Source organism: Puccinia triticina, chromosome 18A (assembly GCF_026914185.1).
Source record: "Puccinia triticina chromosome 18A, complete sequence".
Lineage (NCBI taxonomy): Eukaryota > Fungi > Basidiomycota > Pucciniomycetes > Pucciniales > Pucciniaceae > Puccinia > Puccinia triticina.
In genome coordinates, this window is record NC_070575.1 from 4,129,847 (window position 1) to 4,150,747 (window position 20,901).

The following is a 20,901-nucleotide window of genomic DNA, read 5'->3' on the forward strand; positions in this document are numbered from 1 at the left end:
AAAGGGAATTAACCATGGTACATGCCTCAAAGTGATAATCCCAAAGTAGAATCCCTTCAGGGTCTCTGTCTCACAGAGGGAGTTCACTTAGCATAGAGGACTTTATGTCCTCCGGAAGGGAAGAGACTTTTGCTAAGCTTACATGCAGAGATGCAAAGTTTTAGGGCACCCAGGGGCTGATGCAGGTTCCATAAATTAGATTGAGGAGGACTGACATAAAGGACATCTTTCAGGGGTTCTTACATGTCTTCATCACTTTTTGATACAATCAATAGTATCAGACAAATTTCCAGGCTTCTAATTAGCCAGGTACAATTTATCAAACCTCTTGAGAATTTCCAGACTGCCAAACATGTTTCATGATGTTTCATGATGTTTCATGATGCCCACTATATTCCTATACTAATGCACATGGGAACATCCTACAGACCTACCTCTTCTCATATCTCACATATATATCCCAATTTTCAAATTCCTCATTGATGATGGCAAACATGAAGGCATTTGTTATTGCACCATTTTACTTGATACTTCTCACTCAAGCACAATTTATAGAAAACCCACATTATGCTGAATCACCCAACTTGTTCAAAGAATTTAACATGGATGATTATTTGAACATCCCCTTGGATTTTTCTGGTGATATTACTCTTAATCAACATCCAGAAGTCTTGGTACCACCTTCCAGCTTTGAAGATATCTATCAAGAGAAAACATATGGGATTTTCCCCCATCAACGCATTCATAATGAAAATGATTCAAACTCCTATCAAACATCCATGGTAGCACTTGGATCTGAAAGAATTCCTAGACAACATCTTCATCATGAGCTCCAATTTCCCCATGAAAATTACTTAAATTTACCTGACACATTTTCACACCAGCAAATAACATCATGCATCAAGGAAAGTCACACAAATGATAAACCTCTCATCATTTTGGAAAGTAGCTCAAATCCCACTGATTATCTACTAAGAGGCACACATGAAACAATTAATGGAGAAATTGGGTTTTTACCAGCTGAAATTATTCACACAAAATACAAAGTACCCAGCAATATTTCACCCAGACTATATGAATTTGACCATTCAATTTATCCCAGCCAACCAACTGAAAACAATTCTGATCAAGAAGATAATTATTTGACTGATCCCCTCAACAATTTGTTACATAACTCCAACTCAGAGAGGCAGCCCAATAAACCTTTCTGGATTTCAAGCAAACATTTTGATGATTTTGTGAACAAAAATTTCAATTTCCGTTGTCCCCGTCAAGATTTGTTCAATCCTAACCGTGATGAACAGCGAAGACTAGGAAAAATTCTTTTGATCCTATCAATCCCAAGATTGGACTTGAACGATTATTCTATCTACAAAAATGACATCATGATTGAACGCCGGATGCAACTTCAATCATGGCTGGATTTAAGAAAATATGGAAATATTGGCATAGGTAATCTCAAAAGGCAATGCAATTACATCCTTAAATATGTTTCAAATGTAACCAAAATATCTGCATTCCTCATTATCACTTATATGCACCTATTTGGGGAGCATACAGATGAACTAGTCAACATGGAAGATGTGCAGGGGGTCTTGAATTTTGTGAAAGATATCTGGGAACAAGATAAGAAGGATATGAAACCATTCAAAGATGGAAAAATCAATTACATAAGTAGGATGCAGCATTACACTAATCCAGATTATGCAATACCTAGGGGCTGGGAGAGAGGTTCTGGTCTTTACTATTTTACTGCAAGAGCTATTTTCCAATGTTGGTACCAGAAAATTTGGAACAGCAAAAAAGAAGGCCTGGAGCTTTTTGATGCTGATTTCAAATATACAAAGATGATTCAACTTCTCCTAGATATCCCACAGCCAGAACTAGATATGTCAAATTCTCTTCAAGAAACATCAATGATTGACCCAAGTCTTTCAAACTTCTTGTTTTACCAAGAAATCAGTCCTGAGATTCAGAAGAAATGTAAAAAAACCAACAAAAGAATAAAAACAGTCCAACCAACAAATTAGAGCTTTCAGAGTCACTAGATGAGAGGATTCTTGCATTATGAATTCAGCTATATTGGCATCAATAATAGTCACATCAATTATCATTACACCCATATGATTTCAAGAGATTTTTATGCCCAATTACATACATCATACATTAATATCCAACCTCTTTTTCATCCCTATATAATTCAGATTACTCAAACCCCATATCTTTTTCAAAAATCACCTTGTGACTAGCTCAAAAATTCCATCATTTGATTTATGAATTCATACATAATTAGGCCCTCTTTTTTGTGTCATAGTCAAACATGATAGATATGGTGCAAAAAATTCACCTGTCATGAAAAGCACAATACTTATCTTGCTTAAATCCTGATTTTTGCGGGGAAAGATCTCACATGATGCACAAAACAATGTCTGTGATGCAGCAAACAGGACCTATTATGGTACATTTTTATTATGGTGTTCAAAATTGCATAAGATTTTTTTTTCCATAAACTTTTGGTGTATAAGTTTATGGCAAAAGGAATATGCAATTTGAACACCATACATGTAGATCTTGAGTGGAGCCAGATTGATTGATTCATTGTATTCCTTGCTTGTCCCTTGCCCATCTGAGGCCCCATTTTCAATGCATTCTTCAAACCGTATCAGATGGACAAGACCAGGGATATCAGAGGGCTGTCAGTTTGTTGTGTGTTTATTGGCCAGAACCCACTTGATTGAGTATCCAAAACAACCCTTGTAGGTGCCTGTTTGTGCATCTTTTGGTGGGGCAGATACGGTCTTCATCTGTGAGGTCTGAAGAGGATATTGGTGTGTAAGGGCTTCTCATTGACAAAAAGAGATAATCATCAATGTTTTATATAGATCATAAACAGGACCGGGAAGAAAGGAAATTGTACAACAGGAGAACTACATGAACACGCAATACGAGCTGTGACTTTTTTCATTGATTTCTTATATTTTCCGGGAAAGAGAATTGCAACAGGATAGATGGATGAAATAGGGGAGATATCTTGGGTGATATATATGTATGTATTGAAGTGAAGGGAAGAATTGAAGGAATATGATAGATTTGATTGAGAAAGAAAAACAAGTAAAAGAATAATAACATTCATACATGAGCGAAAGAAAATAAGAAAATGGGAAACCTTATTGATGAGAAAGAACCGGATCATTCCAATTGAGATGAACCGGGAGAGGAGGTTGGCTGGCATACAAACCATTGTCGGCCTGAGATGAGATCAAGAGAGAATGATGTAGCATCGGGTCACATGGCCAAGGCAGCTTGTAGCTCCTTGAGCTCGGCATCTTCGTCTTCTTCTTGCTGTCGCTGAGCGACCGACCGTGCGGCTATCAAGCAACCGACAGTCAAAAGGTAATTTAGCGTCTCATGCCAGCGAAACACAGGGGAGGACAAAGGAGCACTTACCGACAGGTCGCTCGGTCTGGCCGGGTGAGTGCAATGGTACACTGTCTGCTCCTACCAGTCGGCTCTTCAACTCGTCCTGCTCAAGCTCTTCTAACTCTGCCTTGATTTCGTCCTCATCCAACTGAGGTTATGGGTAACAAAAGGAGCGAATAAGCCAATGATCATAACACTTATCCACATCTGTATGGCTCCCCCAGATTATTGTTGGGTGAGTGAGAGGTAGAGACTGACTTCTTGGCCCATGCCGACCGGGTTTGAAATCGCATCGGAGATCTCATTGGTCAAGTCCATCTGTTCTCGAATCGAGTCCATTGTCGCATCCACCTTGTCGATATTACTGAAAATGGCCCAGACGGGTTCATCAGTTTAAGTTCAATCAGTATATGTCGAGATGAAATACGAACAGGTTACCGTGGATGCCCTTCAATACATCGGCCCCACGACGCATGGCTTGCATGGTCTCCAGGTTCATGTTTGCCGATTCTATCGCATTGACCTGCGGGTAAGGGAGTGTTTCCAGATGAGAAGCAAAGGCGGTAAGTGATGCGTTGAATTGTCCATTAGGTGATATCTAATGTCTCTCACCTGAGTCTCCAAAGTCATCCGACGACCGGCTAGTCGGTCAAGTTCCTGTTCGTACAGTTTCTTCTGTCGGAGGGCAGCGGTGGCTGCGCGTTTATTAGTAGATGCGTTGGCCTTAGCTTTCCGGAGCTCATCTTCAATTTTCTTACTGTTTCAATTTTCATAAAAGAACAAAGGGAAGAAGGGGAGGTGAGTATATCGATGTGGCTGAGAGGGCAGGAACATCAATAGGGACCTACTTGAGATGGTCCTCCTTCTTCTCCAGCATAATCAGATGCTGGCGGAGTTCGACTATCGTCTCGCGGGCCTTGTCGCGCTGATTGCCCGAGCTGGCTCCGCGGCCGAGTAGCCATGAGGCCCAAGAAGACATTTGTCGATGAGGCGGGGTAGGGGATTAATTAGAGAGACACCTGTCTTATCGTGTTTAGGGTTGTCGGGTCTTCTGGTTTGTTCGATTGATTTGTTGGTTGGGTTTGGATTTCTTGATATTGATGATTCTGGAAAGTTGGGTGTTGGCTTGGCTCTGGGAAGTCTGGCGGGGCTGAACCGAACTTTCCGACTGGGGAAGTGAACGGGCAGGACTCGTGACTAGAAGTAAGGGAAAGAGGTGTGAAAGGTCAGTGACAGGGCTCTGAGGCTCTGACAGGCGAGGCCGTCCAACAGGCACTCCTCAAGCTCATCCATCCATTTTCGAACCCACCATGGCGTCATCAACCGGCCAGCCAAGGTAAGTTCTTCTTCATACCCCGAATTCATCTATCCAACGGATCTGATTGTGACAGTGTTTTTTTTTCAGGCACCCGATCGACTTGGACGCTCTCGCTACCTACCTGCAGAAGCACATGTCCCAGGTGAAATTACCTATCGACATCAACCAATTTGAGTACGGCCAAAGGTCCGTTATCTTACTTTTAGGTTGCCTTCATTTTTTCCATTCTGGGCAGGTTTCCATCTCCCAACATAAATTTTTATGCCAAATAAAACCTCATCACACATAGTAATTGAGAAGTCGAAGTCTGCAAGCTCACTCCATCATCCCACTTTTCACAAACGATCCACGCAGTAATCCGACCTATTACATCACCGACCAGACTGGGGCTAGATATGTATTGCGGAAGAAACCCCCAGGTCAATTGATGTCAAGCACGGCTCACGCAATCGAGCGCGAATTCAAGATTCTCTCTTCCCTTCCGGCTGATTTTCCATCGCCCAAAGTTTACGCTCTATGCCTCGATACTTCGATCATCGGAACATCCTTCTACCTGATGGAGTTCATCAAAGGACGAATATTCCAAGAGGTCGACCTTCCCCAGATCAAAGACCACGGCGAGCGCGTGGCCATCTACAAGAGTGCGATTTCCGTCTTGGCACGATTACATTCGTTCAAACCGGCTGAAATCGGCCTTGATTCGTACGGCTCTCAGAGTGACTTTTATGAGCGTCAAATCAAGTCATTAGGAAAGATCAGCGGGATCCAAGCTGCCACCAAAGATGAAAAATCTGGGGAAACTGTCGGCGACATCATCAAGAAGGATGATTTGTTGGATTGGTATAAAGCCCGTAAACCCCCACACCAAATTACGATTGTCCACGGGGACTATAAACTGGACAACTTGGTCAGTCTTTTTTCATATACAGCATTTATATGACCAGACAAGTATCATCTGCAAGGATTGATCATGTTTAATGAATTTATCCTCTGAGCATTAGGTGTTCCATCCCACCGAACCTCGTGTCATCTCAGTCTTGGATTGGGAGTTGTCTACCTTAGTAAGTCAACTTCACGATCAAGTCCTTCCTAATTTGTAAGAAATTTATATTCGATCTCTGAAACATTCAAGGGTCATCCGTATTCCGACTTGGCCAACTTGCTCCAGCCGTGGTATGCACCTTCGAGTCTCTCGGTGGGATACCAGCCTTCTCTCCTCCTTGGATTTAGGTACTTCAAGCTTTCCGACTTGATCAGTTTTGAAAAACAAGTGCTAATCTGGTGTGAGGTAAATTGCAGGGATTTGCCAATTGACCAGATGCCCATTAGGATCACTGCTGATGATCTATTGAAGAAGTATTGTGAACTCACTCGAAAAAGTTACCCGCTCATCAACTGGGAGTGTGCCGTATCTTTCGCCTTTTTCCGGGTACGTATCCCAGATGCAGCTTGGCTATGTGACTCAAGCTGATTTGAACATAAATTGCCATCAGCTCGCTGTGATCGCTCAAGGAATTGCTGCACGTATCGCCAAGGGGCAGGCTAGTTCCGCTCGAGCAAGCGAGTACGGAAGTAAGTTTCAGATTATCGGCAAATACGCTATAGACACCATCGAGATTTATGAACAAAAGAAAAGCAAAGTAATGGCATAAGAACAAGTGGACGAAGAGAGCTTTAGGTGACTCTATGTATCTATCAGCATGTAAGATTGTATAAGCTATATATTGCAACGGCTAGTGTTTGTATTTACGTATTAAGAAGATCACTGCATGTTCGACGCTTTTATCAAATTCTCGTTATATGAACACTGTATCCGTTTTTTTCTCTTCACAAATCGCAACCCTCGGTTTCATAGTCTATATTGGGTTTCCTGGAGTCAATACAAAGAATTAACTCCCAGCCAAAATCAACATTAACTGTACCGAGCGCTCCGATTGTTGATGCCCCTTATAATAACCTCCAACTTGCTGATCGAACTCTGCAACTAACTAAAATAACAAGTATACATTTTCTTACTTGCAGTGGTTGCAAAGTCGTGGATAACTTCGACCTTTGAACGACCCCCGTAACAAACCCACAGAAAACTCGCTGAATACTCGCAATGATGCTACGGCCAAACACCAATCTGAACCCTGTTGGCAACTTCAACAACTGACCGCTACTGCTCAACTGTATCACTTCGAAACGTTCATCCCAATTTTTACGAAAGCCCCACTCAAATTGCATTGTGCTGTTCCACAAGCTTGTGCTCTACGAGATACCAAGGTAAAAAGACATGCTGCAATTCCACGAAACAAGGAAAGCTATTTTTGAATCACAAGTTGTTAGACAAGAAAGAAAAAAAAGCGGCTAGCTGAAGAGGAAATAAAGTGGAGGACTTTCCTCGGGGATTTTGATGGAAGAGAAAAAAATGGAAATCATGACTAATGATAGTAGTATTTTGAAGAGTAGTGGTTTGTAATGCCACGCTCGTTGTAAAAATGGGATAGATTTCGCTTATGAATTTAGCCATTGAAAGTGTTCTCTTGTGGCGGAAAAGGAAGCTTGAATTTTTTGTCATGCTTCAGCTCTGATTTGAGTTTTCCTTTGGGCAGAAGATCTAGTTGATCCACAATGCTTATGTGTCGAAGTCCACATGACCCAGTTCAGTTTTACCGTCGTAATACAAGTCCCATCTCCTGTTATAAACAGGGATGAGTTGATTTTCACCGGAAGCTGGCATGGCAAAAATTGGACAAAGGAAGGTTGATGGTAATGTAGTGCTTACTTTGGGCTTGTCCAAAGCTTGAAAGGCAAATCCTTGCGAGACTGCGACTCGATCTCGAGTAAAGCTCGGAAAGACTTTCTTTTCGCACTGTCGAATTCCAGCAGGATACCAAAACATAAAGAACAGCTGGCCCATTTATTTTTCACGAAGTCACGTGGTTGAACAGAGCGCGTATTTGGGTAAATTTCTATGCGAATATGAATAAAGATGAGGTAACAGAAAGAAGAAGATGCAACGTACGCTACGCCAGCTCTTAAGGAACTATCTTCATTCATTGTGAGGGAGAGTCTTGATGTATGGACTCCCGAAGTTGAGACATATGGAACGGTGTAACCGGCGTGCGCAACAGACTGAGCCCGCTGGACATTAAACTTGCCGTGCTGTTTATAAGAATCCAGCTTTAGGAATTAGTATTACAGACCTCATCCAAATAGTCATTTTCTGGCCAGGTATGCGTTTACACCAGAGAAAAGCTGAAGTCAGGCAGGACGGGCAAAGACTTACTTCATTTACTCCCAACTGAACCCCAATTGAAGTCTCCCGCATTCTATGGAATGGGGTTGTTTCACCAGTTGCATGAATCTTACCATCCTGTGGAAAAATTGCCTGTAAATAAAATGGATTAATAGTAAATAGATACGTAAAAAACCACAGAAATTAGAGACAAAAGGAATGATCGCCGGGGAAAGTGTAAATCGAAATCAGCAGGTAAGGAAAAACTTGTGAAACAGATTGAATCTGGTGGAAAATGAAAGCACAATTGATAGGAAGGGCTTACCTTGATGACTGGTGAATTACACAAGCCCATATGCATGCTCTCAGGCTCCAGCCTTATATTTATTTTGACGTGTTTGACCCTTGATTTTGGGTCCTGCGAATGGACTACCAGTCGGAAACCTATTTGATTGTCGAGGAATTTTGGGCGTTACAACTTGAAGGTGTCAGCTCTTGGTGTGCAATCACTCGAATAATTCAAAAGTTGAAGCTTAGAGAGAGCAAAGTACCAATCAAGCAGCTATGAAATGGTATCAAAGGCGAGACTTTAGGGTACAAGCAATGCGTCTTCGTTATCAAAATCCTATGATGAATCCGGTTTCGGCGGAAATAAATGAAAAGGAAGATTAGTGCTGAGGTCGAGTCTTTGAAGACATGAGTTCAAAGTTAAAGGCGCAAGTTTCTTGAGTTCTGCCTGTTTTTGGCTACTGTGACATCTCCAACTAAGCTCTGCTCTACAAGTGAACGTATATGTGAACTATGCAAGAGATGGAGAGATTGGAACTGGTTTAGACTTTACAAAAGTGATGATTAATGGTCAGGAAAAATTGAGATCAACTGGGCAAGAAAAGAGATACTTGAAGACCTATGTCAGGAGGCAGCTGGAGAGCTGCCCTTTTAACCTGGTGCCTGAGTGAGAGTCGTTGTAGGGAGCGGCCGAATCATTCCACCCTGCAGCCCTGCTGCTTTTGAGATGTCTGGCATTTGTTTGTTCCCTCTTCCAGAGTGTCAAATCTCCTGAGAACTGGTCCACCTCTATATATTTATGCTGTGCAAGTTTGCAAGAGCTTGGTGATCTAGGATAGGCTCTCCGGTCAAATTTTCTTTTTGGTTCAGTACTGGTTTCCGCTCTGGATATCAATTTGATGTAAATATTGTGTTTTCCGAATAGCTTGGAACAAGATGGTTTTTTATTTTTTATTTTATGCATTGGAGGACTTCCCGTCAATCTGGGAACCCCTTCCAGACCCAGATCTGAGCCAAATTTTGCAGGGAAATTTAGGCTTTGAGACTCTGGGAGGCTCTCAGATTGCTCCCAGATTGCGACGGGAAGTCCTCCATTTATTCCAAGTGGCCAGATTAACTTCTGGCTGAAGTATCCCACCACTCTCATATCCCTTACAGCTTGTGTAACGGGTCCGGTTCTTGGTCGGCCCCTCCGTTGGGGCGAAGGGCAGTGTCCGTTTGCATTGGTAATGAGTGGGCTAGGTCAACAATGAGCTCCGGTTCAGAATCTGAACTCAGTTTTTACTGAACCCTGCTTCAAGATCATCTTCCAGAGGATGATGGCTTTGAGTTCTGGGCTGCGTCTGACACCTGTCAACTCAAAACTTAAAAATATGCAATCTTCATGGATCCACCATCCATTCTGCATTCGTGGTACTTACTTCTAGTACTCGTGTCAAGGAGGTAATTGGAGAACAATATATGTTTCCGCATCTCCTCTAGGGTGTGTAGGCGAATCTCTGATCTGCTCAGTCCACCCGAGTCAAGGGAAAAATTGGGTAATTCTAAATCTAAGAATCTGATACCCAATAGGCTAGAGAAGTAACTGCAATGGATATTGTTTGAGTATTAAAATTGAGTGGGGAGCGCGCGGTAACACCATCATCTCAGGAGGAGAATTTCAATTTGAGCCTGAGCTCTTGACGCAAAAACCCCAATCTCAATTCAAATTCGTAAACAAGACTCAAAAACAAAGATCTAACTACAGCAAGCCTGTCCTCATGACAATGGGTGAAGAAAAAAGAAAATTCAAAACTGGTGACAGGATCTAATCCTTCCAAATCAAGTTTAGGTACGAGATCGTTTTCTTTGCCAAATTGAGTTCTGACACGTTGTATCCCCTAATATACAGTTTGTAGCAAGAGGATTTCCAACGCCCCAGTTCACATATATCCAGCGTGCTGACTCCTAGAGCATGTCTTAATGACGCCCCACCCACGCGGAAAGAATGACCCATTACGCCTTCGAAACCGTTTGCCCGCAGGATAGCTTGGATCCGCCTAACAGTTCCAGACCTGGTTAAGTGGTGACAATTGTCTGCCTCGTAAAAACCGAAAAGTGACGTGACGGAACCCTTCGCTTCTATCAATCGCCTTTCTATAGCTGCTACCGGGCATAACATATTATTCATGCTATGTAAAATGAGTGCTTGTGGAGTCATTGGCCCGGCGGTCTTGGCGTTTCGAATAGTCAGGTACATGTTCCTTCCCAACGTGGTTTGCATCTGTCGGACATCTGATGTCAACAATGAATTCGAAATCTCGAGGTTTCCGAGAGGCCTGTCGTAAGTAATTTCCCCCAAACGAGCCATCCCCCAGAACGCGACCAACGCCAGGTCCCAGATCGCTTGATCTGCGTTGGTACCTGCGGAGAGAGTCTTCGCCAGACACAGCAGGTGTTTTAACATAATTGCCGGTTTCTTTGGTCGGGCAGGGAGAGTCGCGTCAATCTTCAGGGAAGCTTTCAGGATAAGTTCGACCCGTTTATCGGAGACCGTCGGAAAGTCCCGCCGGTGGAAAGCGTGCCAAGCTTTCAGACCAAAAAGGTAGTGTTTTACTGAGTTCGAATTTATCTTGTGCCTATTGCTCTTGTGATAGTTCCGGCCAGCCCAAAAACAAAACTCTTTGACATCTTCGGCGCTTATTGGTAAGGTAAAATCGCAGGAGGATGTGTACTTCTTGAACACCAGGAATTTCTTCACCGCGCAGTTGTAACCGATTAATGTAGACATACGCCAGCCGGAGAGAATGTGTTCGTCTATAGGTTTAGTCTCTCTATGTATGGAACCGTCTTTCAGAAAACAGCTAAGCTTTGATCTCCATTTGATGTCTTCCATTACTGTGGAAAAAGAAATTCAAAAAAAAAGAAAAACGGAGAAATCGATTTGATAAAGATCGGGTCACGCCGTAAAACAATTTACTCTGGAAAATTATCAGGATATTGGTGATGAATGGAAACACAGGAACAATATCTTCTGCCTTAAATACACATTCGTCGCGCATGGTGTGGTGACGATTGACCCTGACAACTGCACGCATCTACACGCTTGAAGGGACTAAAACAGACTTCAAGTCGTCAGGCAAGTCAAACAGGACCCGGTTACACTCCTTGTGTGAGCCCTTCAAGCCTCGCGATAATGCGTCCGCCATATTATCACCCGACTTGACCCTTTTAGCCGTTAGATCAATCTCTTCCTCGAGTAAGAATTTCTGTATGACTTTCCATTCTGTATTTACTTGTCGGTCGCCTGACTTCTTGTTCTCAATGACCGCAAGTGTTGTGTTGTTGTCAGTCCAAACCAGGAGGTTAGACCCTTTCCGAATCCTCCCCGTATTTTTCAGCATCAACAGTCCTAGGCGTATGGCGACGGTTTCTAGCCAGGCTATATTGCTACGCTCTAAAGGTTGCCTGTTGTCTTGTAGAAGTTTGAATTGGGACCAAAGCATACCGATTTTGATGCCGATACCGAAACTAGTGCTTGCGTCCCCCACCCAGTCTATGTTCACGGGAGTTCTTGAAGGAATAAGTCTAGTGTGTTTAAATGAGATCAGGGTTTCGTACCAGATATGTAAATCTTCAAGGACGTCCAACGGAGCGATCCTCCTCGCAAACCAATAATGCCAATTGGCCATCCATTTGTACAGGCTATTTAGGTAGGCTTTCAATTGAGGAAGCATATAAGTCACGTGATTTAGGCGCCCCGCCAAAATTTCAACTTCATTGAATGAGAAAAGGCGAACTTCCACCAAGAAGAAAGCTATCTGATCTATCCTCTCTTCCAGTTTTGCTTCCGGCAGCCGTACCGTCTTTTCTCGACCGTTCCAAATAAAACCAATAAATTTTTGTTTGTCCGAAAATTCTGAGCATTTTTCGTTATTTGTTTGTACTCCTAGTTTGGTTGAATAAGCAACAATGTCCGACATTTTTGATGGAGAGTTCGACCTCTTTATGAACAAGTTATCATCCACCCAGCGAAAAACTTTTATTAAGTCGAATTCATTTTCCATTATTTCTTTCCATGCATCTGCTGGTCTTCCAAAGGATCCGCAGCCTGCCACCCCTCCAAAAGTTATTCGAGTATCGATGTAGAAATTTTCGTCCAGATCTTGTACTACCAAATAGGGCCATTGCGAAGGGTGTGTGGGGATTTGCCTGTATGCCTTTTCCCAGTCAAACAGGGCGAGTAAAACTGGTGTGTCGAAAGACCGAAAAAATCCTGCCACTGTTTTAAAATCATCCCACGTGGTCGTAAAGTTGGCAGGGTCTACAAATGAGTTTACCGATGGAATTAATGGATTGTTCCTTGGAAAAGAAAGATCATTTATCGGCCTAACGGATCCGTCATTGTTCACTACTGCGCCTAGAGGACTGCTCCTAAAGAAATCGAATTCCTTAGATAGTTCTTCTCTCGAGAAAGGTCCAAACATCCTTCTCGACGCCACCTCTTTTGTGAAAGATTTGGTAATTTTTTCTTGGGCCAAACTGGCAGACCTACCATTCACAAAAAATGTCCGTTTCAACTTACAATTTCAATTCAAAACAACGCGGATGGCGTAGCTTACTTGTGATTTGGAGGTGTGAACCACTTTAACTCACCTACACGATGTTTTGGTATTCCTTGGTCGAAACCAATACGGAATCCTTGAATCACATCATGGTACATTTCTCGCAAACCGGCTTTCTTCAGGGCAAAATCCCAGAAGGGAATATTCATTTCGCACTCGACTCTATCAGGAGCCATTTCCCTTAATCTAATACATTTCCAATGTAAAAAGGGACAAACAAAAAGAACACAAAAGTTTTATCAGAAAAAATCACAAAGATCGTTCTAATTGAGGAAGACATCTTCACAATGAAAAAGCTTAAAATAGTCTCAAAAAACTGGAAACAAGATGGACATGTTCATAAGAACAGACAATGCCACACAACCTACTTATTAGAAGGATTAGTGGGAGGATTTGAAGCCGATCGTCTCTCGGAATATCCTTCTATGAAGTTAGATCCTTTGTAGCCGGATCTTGCTCGCTTTTTCGAGTCACTAGATCCTCCTTGATTTGCTAGACTGACGTTCCCCAAATTGTTAGGTTGATTTTGCTTTGCTTGACTCATCGCTACGATATGCTTGTTTTGGAATTGTGGTACCGATTGATTCACGTTATGAAAATTGTTTGCTTGTAAATTCAATCTCGGTTCGCCTGTGACCGGGTTTATGTGACAAGCACCAAGGCCTGGGGCGTAGTAATTTTTGTCCCAATTAAGCTCGCGATAATCACGACAAGTATCATAGCAATCATCCATGATCGATTTTTTCAATTTAGTGATATCAGGTATCTTCACTACCCCTTGGTCGTTTACTCGATGTGCAAAAGTCATTGCTTGCATCCGAATATCGTATCGAAAACCAACCATAAAACATTTCTTGTCCAATATTTCATCGACGTTTGCCTTATGTTTTAGGAGTTTAGCTGCAAACTTTTGATTATGATAGAAAAACGCTAAAGTCCTATAGAAGTCGTGGTGATTAAAAGTCCAATGCATGTGTGTCATGTGCCATTCCGGTACAAACGGAAAACCTTTATAGCTAGAATTGTTGGATTGATCTTCGGTTTTCAGCCGTTTCTCTAGATTCCAAGCATTCACATTTTGTCTCCAAACCTTGTTAAAAATGGTCAAGGGGAGAGGACCTCTAAGTTTCTTTATATTTTCGTCCAAAAACGGAGCATACCCCACATTATTGTGGGCAATGTTATCGTCTGAATCTTCCGCATAAACAAGACCGCCATCTGTCATTTGAGCATCAGGATTGTTTGGATTGTTATGTTCTATTACACCTTTTCGCGCAGTCGACGAAGAAATCGTTTCACCGCCAGGTTTAATTTCGACCACAGCTTTAAGGATAAGATTTGCTAGGGCTGCATTTCCTGCTGCTTGTGCTTGCAACGCTTGTTCCAAGAGCACAGACTTGGTGTCTAAAGTTGCGTTTGTTGCGTTCATAACATCTATTACGAAGAATAGGAAAATTTACGGTTGATTAATATCTAATAATGTAGATAAGACTCAATGTCTGTATCATATCATAATTATAGGGAGCTTACTCGGAACTGATTTCATGTATTCAATGAAATCTGGTTCTTCGCCTTGCCTATCCTCCTCACCTGGGTCTCCCAATGGATTAACCCCATCACCATCCTCCTCCGGTTCGTCGTAAACCAATTCTGGTTGAACAATAGTCTCGACGGGTCCACTTCCCGGAGTCGTACTGATCTGCGGTTCTGGAGTAACAGTAACAACGCAAAAATATCATCAACCCTCTGGAGAAAATTTCTGCACAGTCTGGTTTAAATGACTGATTCTTTCCCAATATCCTGGAGTATACTCGACAGGTCTCGATGGTACTAATGAAAACTTACCTGTTATTCCGTCTTCTCGTTCAGCTAAAGATTTTTGAACTGCCGCTTCATCCGATTTGTCTCTATTATTGATCTTTGCCTTCTTTGCTGCCGCGGCTACTGCTCTTGAATCGACCATAGTTCAACGTTTCGAATGAGAATAAGGTTTCACTGAGTTATCTAAAATTAAGTTTTTAAAGAAGAGATTGGGATGGTTTCCGAAAATAGTTATTCCTCCGTTGGTTGCGAAATAACTGAGGAATGCGAGTGAGAAGAGTGGTGCGGTGGGGGGATGAAAGACTCTGTTCCTCAGAGTTCATTTCAAATAACCGCGCCACTCGACTCTGGCCATCCAGACGCTTGGGCCGCGTTTCTCTTGGCCTGCGGTCTGCATGTGCTCAGTCCGCATTCCTTATGCTCATGGACCTAGGTACCCTCCCTGAGTTCCTCGGTCGGGTACCTCCAAAAAAAAAAAAAAAAAAAGAAAGGTTCCAAGCTTTACGGAAAAGACAATGGAGGACTTCCCGTCGGTTTTAGAAGACCGGCAAAATGTGATTTTCCATTTCTACTTTCTATTCTCAAGCAGTTTCTCTGCTGAAAAATGGAAAATAGAAATAGAAAAAACTGAAAAGCCAGCTTTCTAAATCGGCAGGAAGTCCTCCAATATCTTGCAATCAAACTCATTTTGCCCTTGGGTAATCACACAGCAGTCTGAAATGTGTACGCAGTGCACTCACCCCCGGCAAATTGGGGTCATGACAGCCATACAGGTTGCATGTGTTGTAGCTCGATTACGTACAAAGTTACGTCTCACTACAGTTATGTCATGAATGACATACACGATGGTCTCGACGCGACATCTCTCCGCTTTCCCATGTCACTTTTCCATTACATAATGAAGACTATAAATAACCCTGTATTTCTAGCCTCATTATGTTTTTCCCTCTTAATGTAATCTATTGATTAGTGTCTTTTCCCTTGCATTTACATACTCGTGCCTCTTTAGGTTATGAGCCTTCTCCGCATTATTTAGAGGCAGTACATTTAGAATCTTATTCATCAGCTCGTGTGTGTGTCTTTATTTGCCTGTGTGGTTAGAAGTGATCTTTGCCTGTGTGGCCTAAAAATTTTTCTTTCGTCTGTGTGGCGGTGTGTTGCAAAAGTCTGTGTGGCTATTATCATTGACCTGTGTGGTTATCCTCGGTTACTCGCCTGTGTGGCTCTCGACTTTTCTTTCCGTATCATACAACACCTTCTCAGCTATTTTCCAAGTTTCTCGTTGGGGTATTCCTTCCCAGACCCCATCCATCTTCAATCAACCAAAACACCGCTTATTATCATCTCTATATAAACCTCCACAAAATACCACCTATTTTCCCTTTTTTCTCATCCGCTCACCCAACCATTATCTTCCTGCACAACTTTTATCTCTTGCCGAAATCTTTTCCCTTTGAAACAACTTCCTTTTCTGAGCACCATTTTTTTTCCAAAAAAAAAAAAAAAAAAAAACCTTTTATTCAAATCTTTTCTCAGTGCGTTTTCTGGTAAAATCTACACCTAGCTCCTATCCCCACCTGCTCCTCTCTTACCGCCATGTCTGTTCAACGTTCCCCTCTCAACATCACTACTCGGTCGGCTGCTTGACAAAATGCTGAAGCGCGTGGACAGTCGGACGATGGCCACGATGAAACGTTCAGGCAGAATGACCATGGGCGCCGAAACGTCATGGAAACTGAGCCTGCTACGCCTCCTCCTCCACCTTCTCCTGTGTTCCCTGCAACTAACCCTTTCGGCACAGCGGAACTCAGGGCCAAGGCTTCGCTAGTCCGGGATGCGACGGCGAGGTTTTCTGCGTGCACCTTGCGGCCGGATGGGACCAATTTTTGGGTGTGGTTGCGGGAGTTGGTGGAAGTGGCGTTCTCCTATCTTCGGGATGAGAAATTTTACACCAGGGATCGTCGGGGTCATCCTTTCGAACGGGCTTCGAGAGGCATTCTTCTGGGATCAGTGGACCCGTCGATTCGACAGGATCTGTACGATATACGCCGGAGCGATGTGATGTTGGCTCAAATCAAGGATCGATTCAGCACTATCAGTCGAGCTGACCAGCTTGCAAGATGGGACGCACTGATCAACATCTCATCTGCTGGGGTTACATCAGCGAGTCAGTTCTCTTCCTCCCTCCGTGATTGTTTCGATGATTTGGTCGCCTCTGGGGTCACGCTCTCTTGAGATGGCGTTCTAGGACTAGTCCTGCAATCTGCTATTCCTCATGGGACCGATCTGAGGAATGAATTTGATCAGCGAGTGGACATGGAGCTCTCCTGGAACAACAACGCGATTCCCCGGTTTGATCGACTCATCGATCTTCTCTCGGCAAGTCAATCTCGACTGAATGCTCGGGACAGGGCTGTTCCTCGTGGAGCAAATCCGGGAGGGATGGCCGCTGGCTTACAACGGACCACTTCTATCGAAAGCCACCCGGACAACGCCTACGGACTGGCTGGCGGACCGGAGCGGCGCCAGAACAATGGCACACGGGCCTGTTTTCGCTGCCATTCAACGACCCATCAGATTGCAGACTGCACTGAACCAGCTCGGCCCTCCAACCCCCGTTCCGGTTATCTCCATCCTGTTTCCGGCAATGCTGATCAGTTCCAAGCTCATTACCTGATTATCACACCCCCTGTCGGATATCGACAACCTGCTCCTTCGGCTCCTGCTCGTCCTGGCCCACCTCCGGTTGCTCCAGCGGCAAACCGACGCGTTGCGGACAACTATCGACCCAATTATCCGACCGACTCTAGGGGACAATCCAGAAGACCGGCGGCAAGGGGGCGGAAGCAGAAGTTCCAGCTGAAGAGCCACCGGCGGAGGCGATGGAGTACGAGAATCAGGACGCCCCCGAGCCGGAAGTCAGACGCGTTGAATTTGTATACCCTACTGGTGCCCCTGAAGCCTTATTTGATACTGGAGCTACGCATCATCTAACTGGTGACAAGTCAGCGTTAACACATTTTAAATTACTGTCACATCCCATACCCCTAAAGGTAGCCACTAACGGTGTTTCTCCATTTGTCACAGCCACGGGTTCACTGACTTTTCGTGGTCTGAATTCAACGGTCATCGAGCTTAAGCATGTTCTCTACTGTGAACATGCGGGCAACACTCTCATTTCTCCAGCTGCTCTTCGACTTGCCGGGCACTCTTTTTCCTACTCCAGCAAAACCGATTCCTTTTACATTTTCTTTCAAACCTCCCTTTGGGCTAAGTGCACTCTCAATCCTTCCACCCGCAAATGGCTTTTTCCTTCCCCTCTTCATGTATATACTGTTCCCGCCCTCCGTTCCATTTCTCCTGCTACCGGTGTTTCCAACTCTCCGTTGCCTTGTACTACTGTGTCCGCGCGTGCTGTCGCTACTGAAGTAACAGAACCATTCGTTTTCGCTGTACCTGATACTGTGCCTGGCAAACCTTTGCCAAATACCCTAACGGCAGATGAGCGTTTTCTTCTTAATCTTCATCAGAAATTGGGCCATGTAAGTCTTCGCGTCATTCGAAGGATGATTAAGATGGACGTGGTGTTGGGTTTACCGCGTGTGTTGCCGGCGGGAGTTATTCACTGTTCAACTTGTAAAGTCTCTAAGAGTGTCGAGCGCAATACTCTTTCCTCTGATAGACCGCGGGTTTTCTCACCAATGGATGCGTGGAATGTGGACCTTATAGGACCGTTTGAAGTGACAGCCATCGGGGGGGGTAAATACATTCTGACAATTCGAGATCTTGGTTCCGGATATAGTGAAATCAAAATTCTTAACTCGAAATCAGAAGCAACGGCAATCCTCATCGCGACTATTACAAGGCTGGAAAGACAGACAACCAGGTCTTTAAAAATACTTCGATCTGACAATGGTGGCGAATTCAACAATGCAATTCTAGCTAAGTTTCTGGAGGAAAAGGGAATTCGGGCGGAGCGGGCCATCGCTTATCATCACTACCAGAACGGTACCATTGAACGATTTAACCGTACCCTGCAGGATATGGGCCGTACTTTACTGGTTGGTAGCAACTTGGGGAAATCGTTTTGGTCGTTTTCGTTTACATGGGCTTGTCATCTTCTCAATCGAATTCCAAACAGTGCGAGTGGGCCACTTACTCCGTTCGAAAAGTTTTTTGGCCAAAAGCCCAATCTAGACACGGCTTGAGTGTTTGGGGATTTAGCTTATGTTCACGTACCCGCGGAAAAAAGGAAGAAATTAGATGAGCGAGCAATTGCGGCGAGAGTAGTGTCATATCTGCCAGATTCGAAAGGCTGGTGGTTCTGGGTACCTACGACAAACACTTTCATCTCCTCCGCTGTAGCAACGTTTCTCAACCACAAATCCCCAGTTCCACATCCAACACCCTCTCTCCCTAATCCCTCGGCATCACTTGCGAGCATGTCGGATCTTCGGCTAGGCGATTTTAAGGATGAAATGGTTGTACAGGAGCAAGATAAAATCGTGGAAACCGTTTCCTTGATTGTTCCGGATTTCTGTGCTGTAGGTATCCCCAACACGTTCAAGCAAGCAATGAAATCAGTGGAAAAAGAGAAATGGTCTGCAGCTATTAAAGAAGAAATCGACAACCTGGAGTCTCTGGGCGTTTGGGAAGTTGCGAAGGTACCGTCGGGAACTCAGGTTATGTCGGCGAAGTGGGTTTTTGCGAAGAAAACAAACTCGTCTGGAGAGGTGGAACGTTTTAAGGCTCGTTACGTTGCACGTGGGTATTCTCAAATTGCTGGCCTACAATTTAACGAGACTTTCGCCCCTACTGCTACTTTCGTCTCTATGAGAATCCTCCTGGTAATAGCAGCAGTCAATAACTGGCCCGTCCACTCATTTGATTTCGTTGCGGCATACCTTAATTCCCCCATAGACGAGGAACTCTGGGTTTCGCCTCCGGACGGATTGGTAGTCAAAAAAGGGTATGCTTGCTTGTTGAAGAAAGCACTCTACGGTACGAAGCAGGCGGCGCGTTGCTGGTGGCAGCACCTTTCCGGGACCTTAGCCAATATGGGTTACAAGGCTTCTCAGTACGATAGCAGTCTGTATATACTGAAGAAGACTGGGGGACATGCCTGTATTTGGATCCACGTCGATGACGGGATAGTAACGGCATCTGACTCGGCTATACTTGAACAATTAGAAAGAGATCTGTCAGCCAGCATTAAAATCAAATGGTCGCGAAATCTTACTGATATGGTGGGACTGGCCATAACCAGGGATTCCAGCGGATTTAGTCTATCACAGCCGAAGTTGATCGCGAAAATCCTATCCGATCACTGGGACGGCGCTAGCAGCAGTCGAACGCCTTTGCCGACGGGGAACCTGTTGACGACCCATGCGGGTGAGGGAGTCGAACCAACGTTATATCTTTCTATACTGGGTGCTTTAAGCTACGTAGCGCTCGGAACAAGACCTGACATATGCTTTGGGGTCAATTTTCTTGCGCGGTTTTCGCAGAATCCATCGCGAGAGCACTGGAAGTGGCTGAAACATCTTATAGCTTATTTGGCGACGACAAAATCCTTATGCCTTCTGATTCAACCGCGGAGGGAAGCCCCGGCCCTTTGTGGTTTCACTGATGCAAACTGGGGGGGTGAGTTTTCACGTTCAACCTATGGAATGATCCTGTTCTACCACGGTTGCCCTATCTCTTGGTTTTCGAAAAGACTAGCTACTGTTGCGTCGTCAACTGCGCATGCTGAATATATGGCGCTGGGCCACTGCACCAAACAACTACTATGGGTACGATTTATGTGACCAATGGCTTACAGGTTATATCTATTGCGACAATACCGCGGCGGTTAAAATCTGTTCCAACGACACTTCCAACAAACGAACCAGACATACTGACCGGGAATTTTACATTACCAACCAAGCGTTCTTCGAGAAGAAAATATCTGTTTCCTGGGTTTCTACTAAGAATCAATTCGCCGATGTATTTACGAAGAATCTTCCTCCTCTTGTTCATCAGAACCAACAGCTAGTGATCTTAGGTGTCTCGTCGAGTGGGGGGGTGTTGTAGCTCGATTACGTACAAAGTTACGTCTCACTACAGTTATGTCATGAATGACATACACGATGGTCTCGACGCGACATCTCTCCGCTTTCCCATGTCACTTTTCCATTACATAATGAAGACTATAAATAACCCTGTATTTCTAGCCTCATTATGTTTTTCCC

At 44.0% G+C, this 20,901-nt stretch overlaps 3 protein-coding genes across 3 annotated transcripts; 1 reads left to right on the plus strand and 2 right to left on the minus strand.

The window, feature by feature from the left end:
• Positions 1-3,285: 3,285 nt before the first annotated feature.
• On the minus strand, positions 3,286-4,399 carry PtA15_18A453 (uncharacterized protein; the record flags this gene model as incomplete). The annotated part of the gene is made up of 6 exons (XM_053164992.1): positions 3,286-3,368; positions 3,448-3,568; positions 3,679-3,784; positions 3,852-3,943; positions 4,033-4,177; positions 4,269-4,399. The coding sequence occupies 6 exons, from the start codon at positions 4,397-4,399 to the stop codon at positions 3,286-3,288; spliced, it is 678 nt and encodes a 225-aa protein (XP_053028947.1).
• Positions 4,400-4,730: 331 nt separating this feature from the next.
• PtA15_18A454 (uncharacterized protein) lies at positions 4,731-6,390 on the plus strand (the record flags this gene model as incomplete). The annotated part of the gene is made up of 7 exons (XM_053164993.1): positions 4,731-4,756; positions 4,826-4,924; positions 5,093-5,645; positions 5,740-5,799; positions 5,871-5,968; positions 6,038-6,167; positions 6,232-6,390. The coding sequence occupies 7 exons, from the start codon at positions 4,731-4,733 to the stop codon at positions 6,388-6,390; spliced, it is 1,125 nt and encodes a 374-aa protein (XP_053028948.1).
• Positions 6,391-6,627: 237 nt separating this feature from the next.
• On the minus strand, positions 6,628-8,319 carry PtA15_18A455 (uncharacterized protein; the record flags this gene model as incomplete). Its single annotated transcript, XM_053164994.1, has 5 exons — positions 6,628-6,726; positions 6,755-6,988; positions 7,506-7,592; positions 8,010-8,111; positions 8,284-8,319. 5 exons carry the CDS (start codon positions 8,317-8,319, stop codon positions 6,628-6,630), a joined length of 558 nt encoding a protein of 185 aa, XP_053028949.1.
• Positions 8,320-20,901: the final 12,582 nt, after the last annotated feature.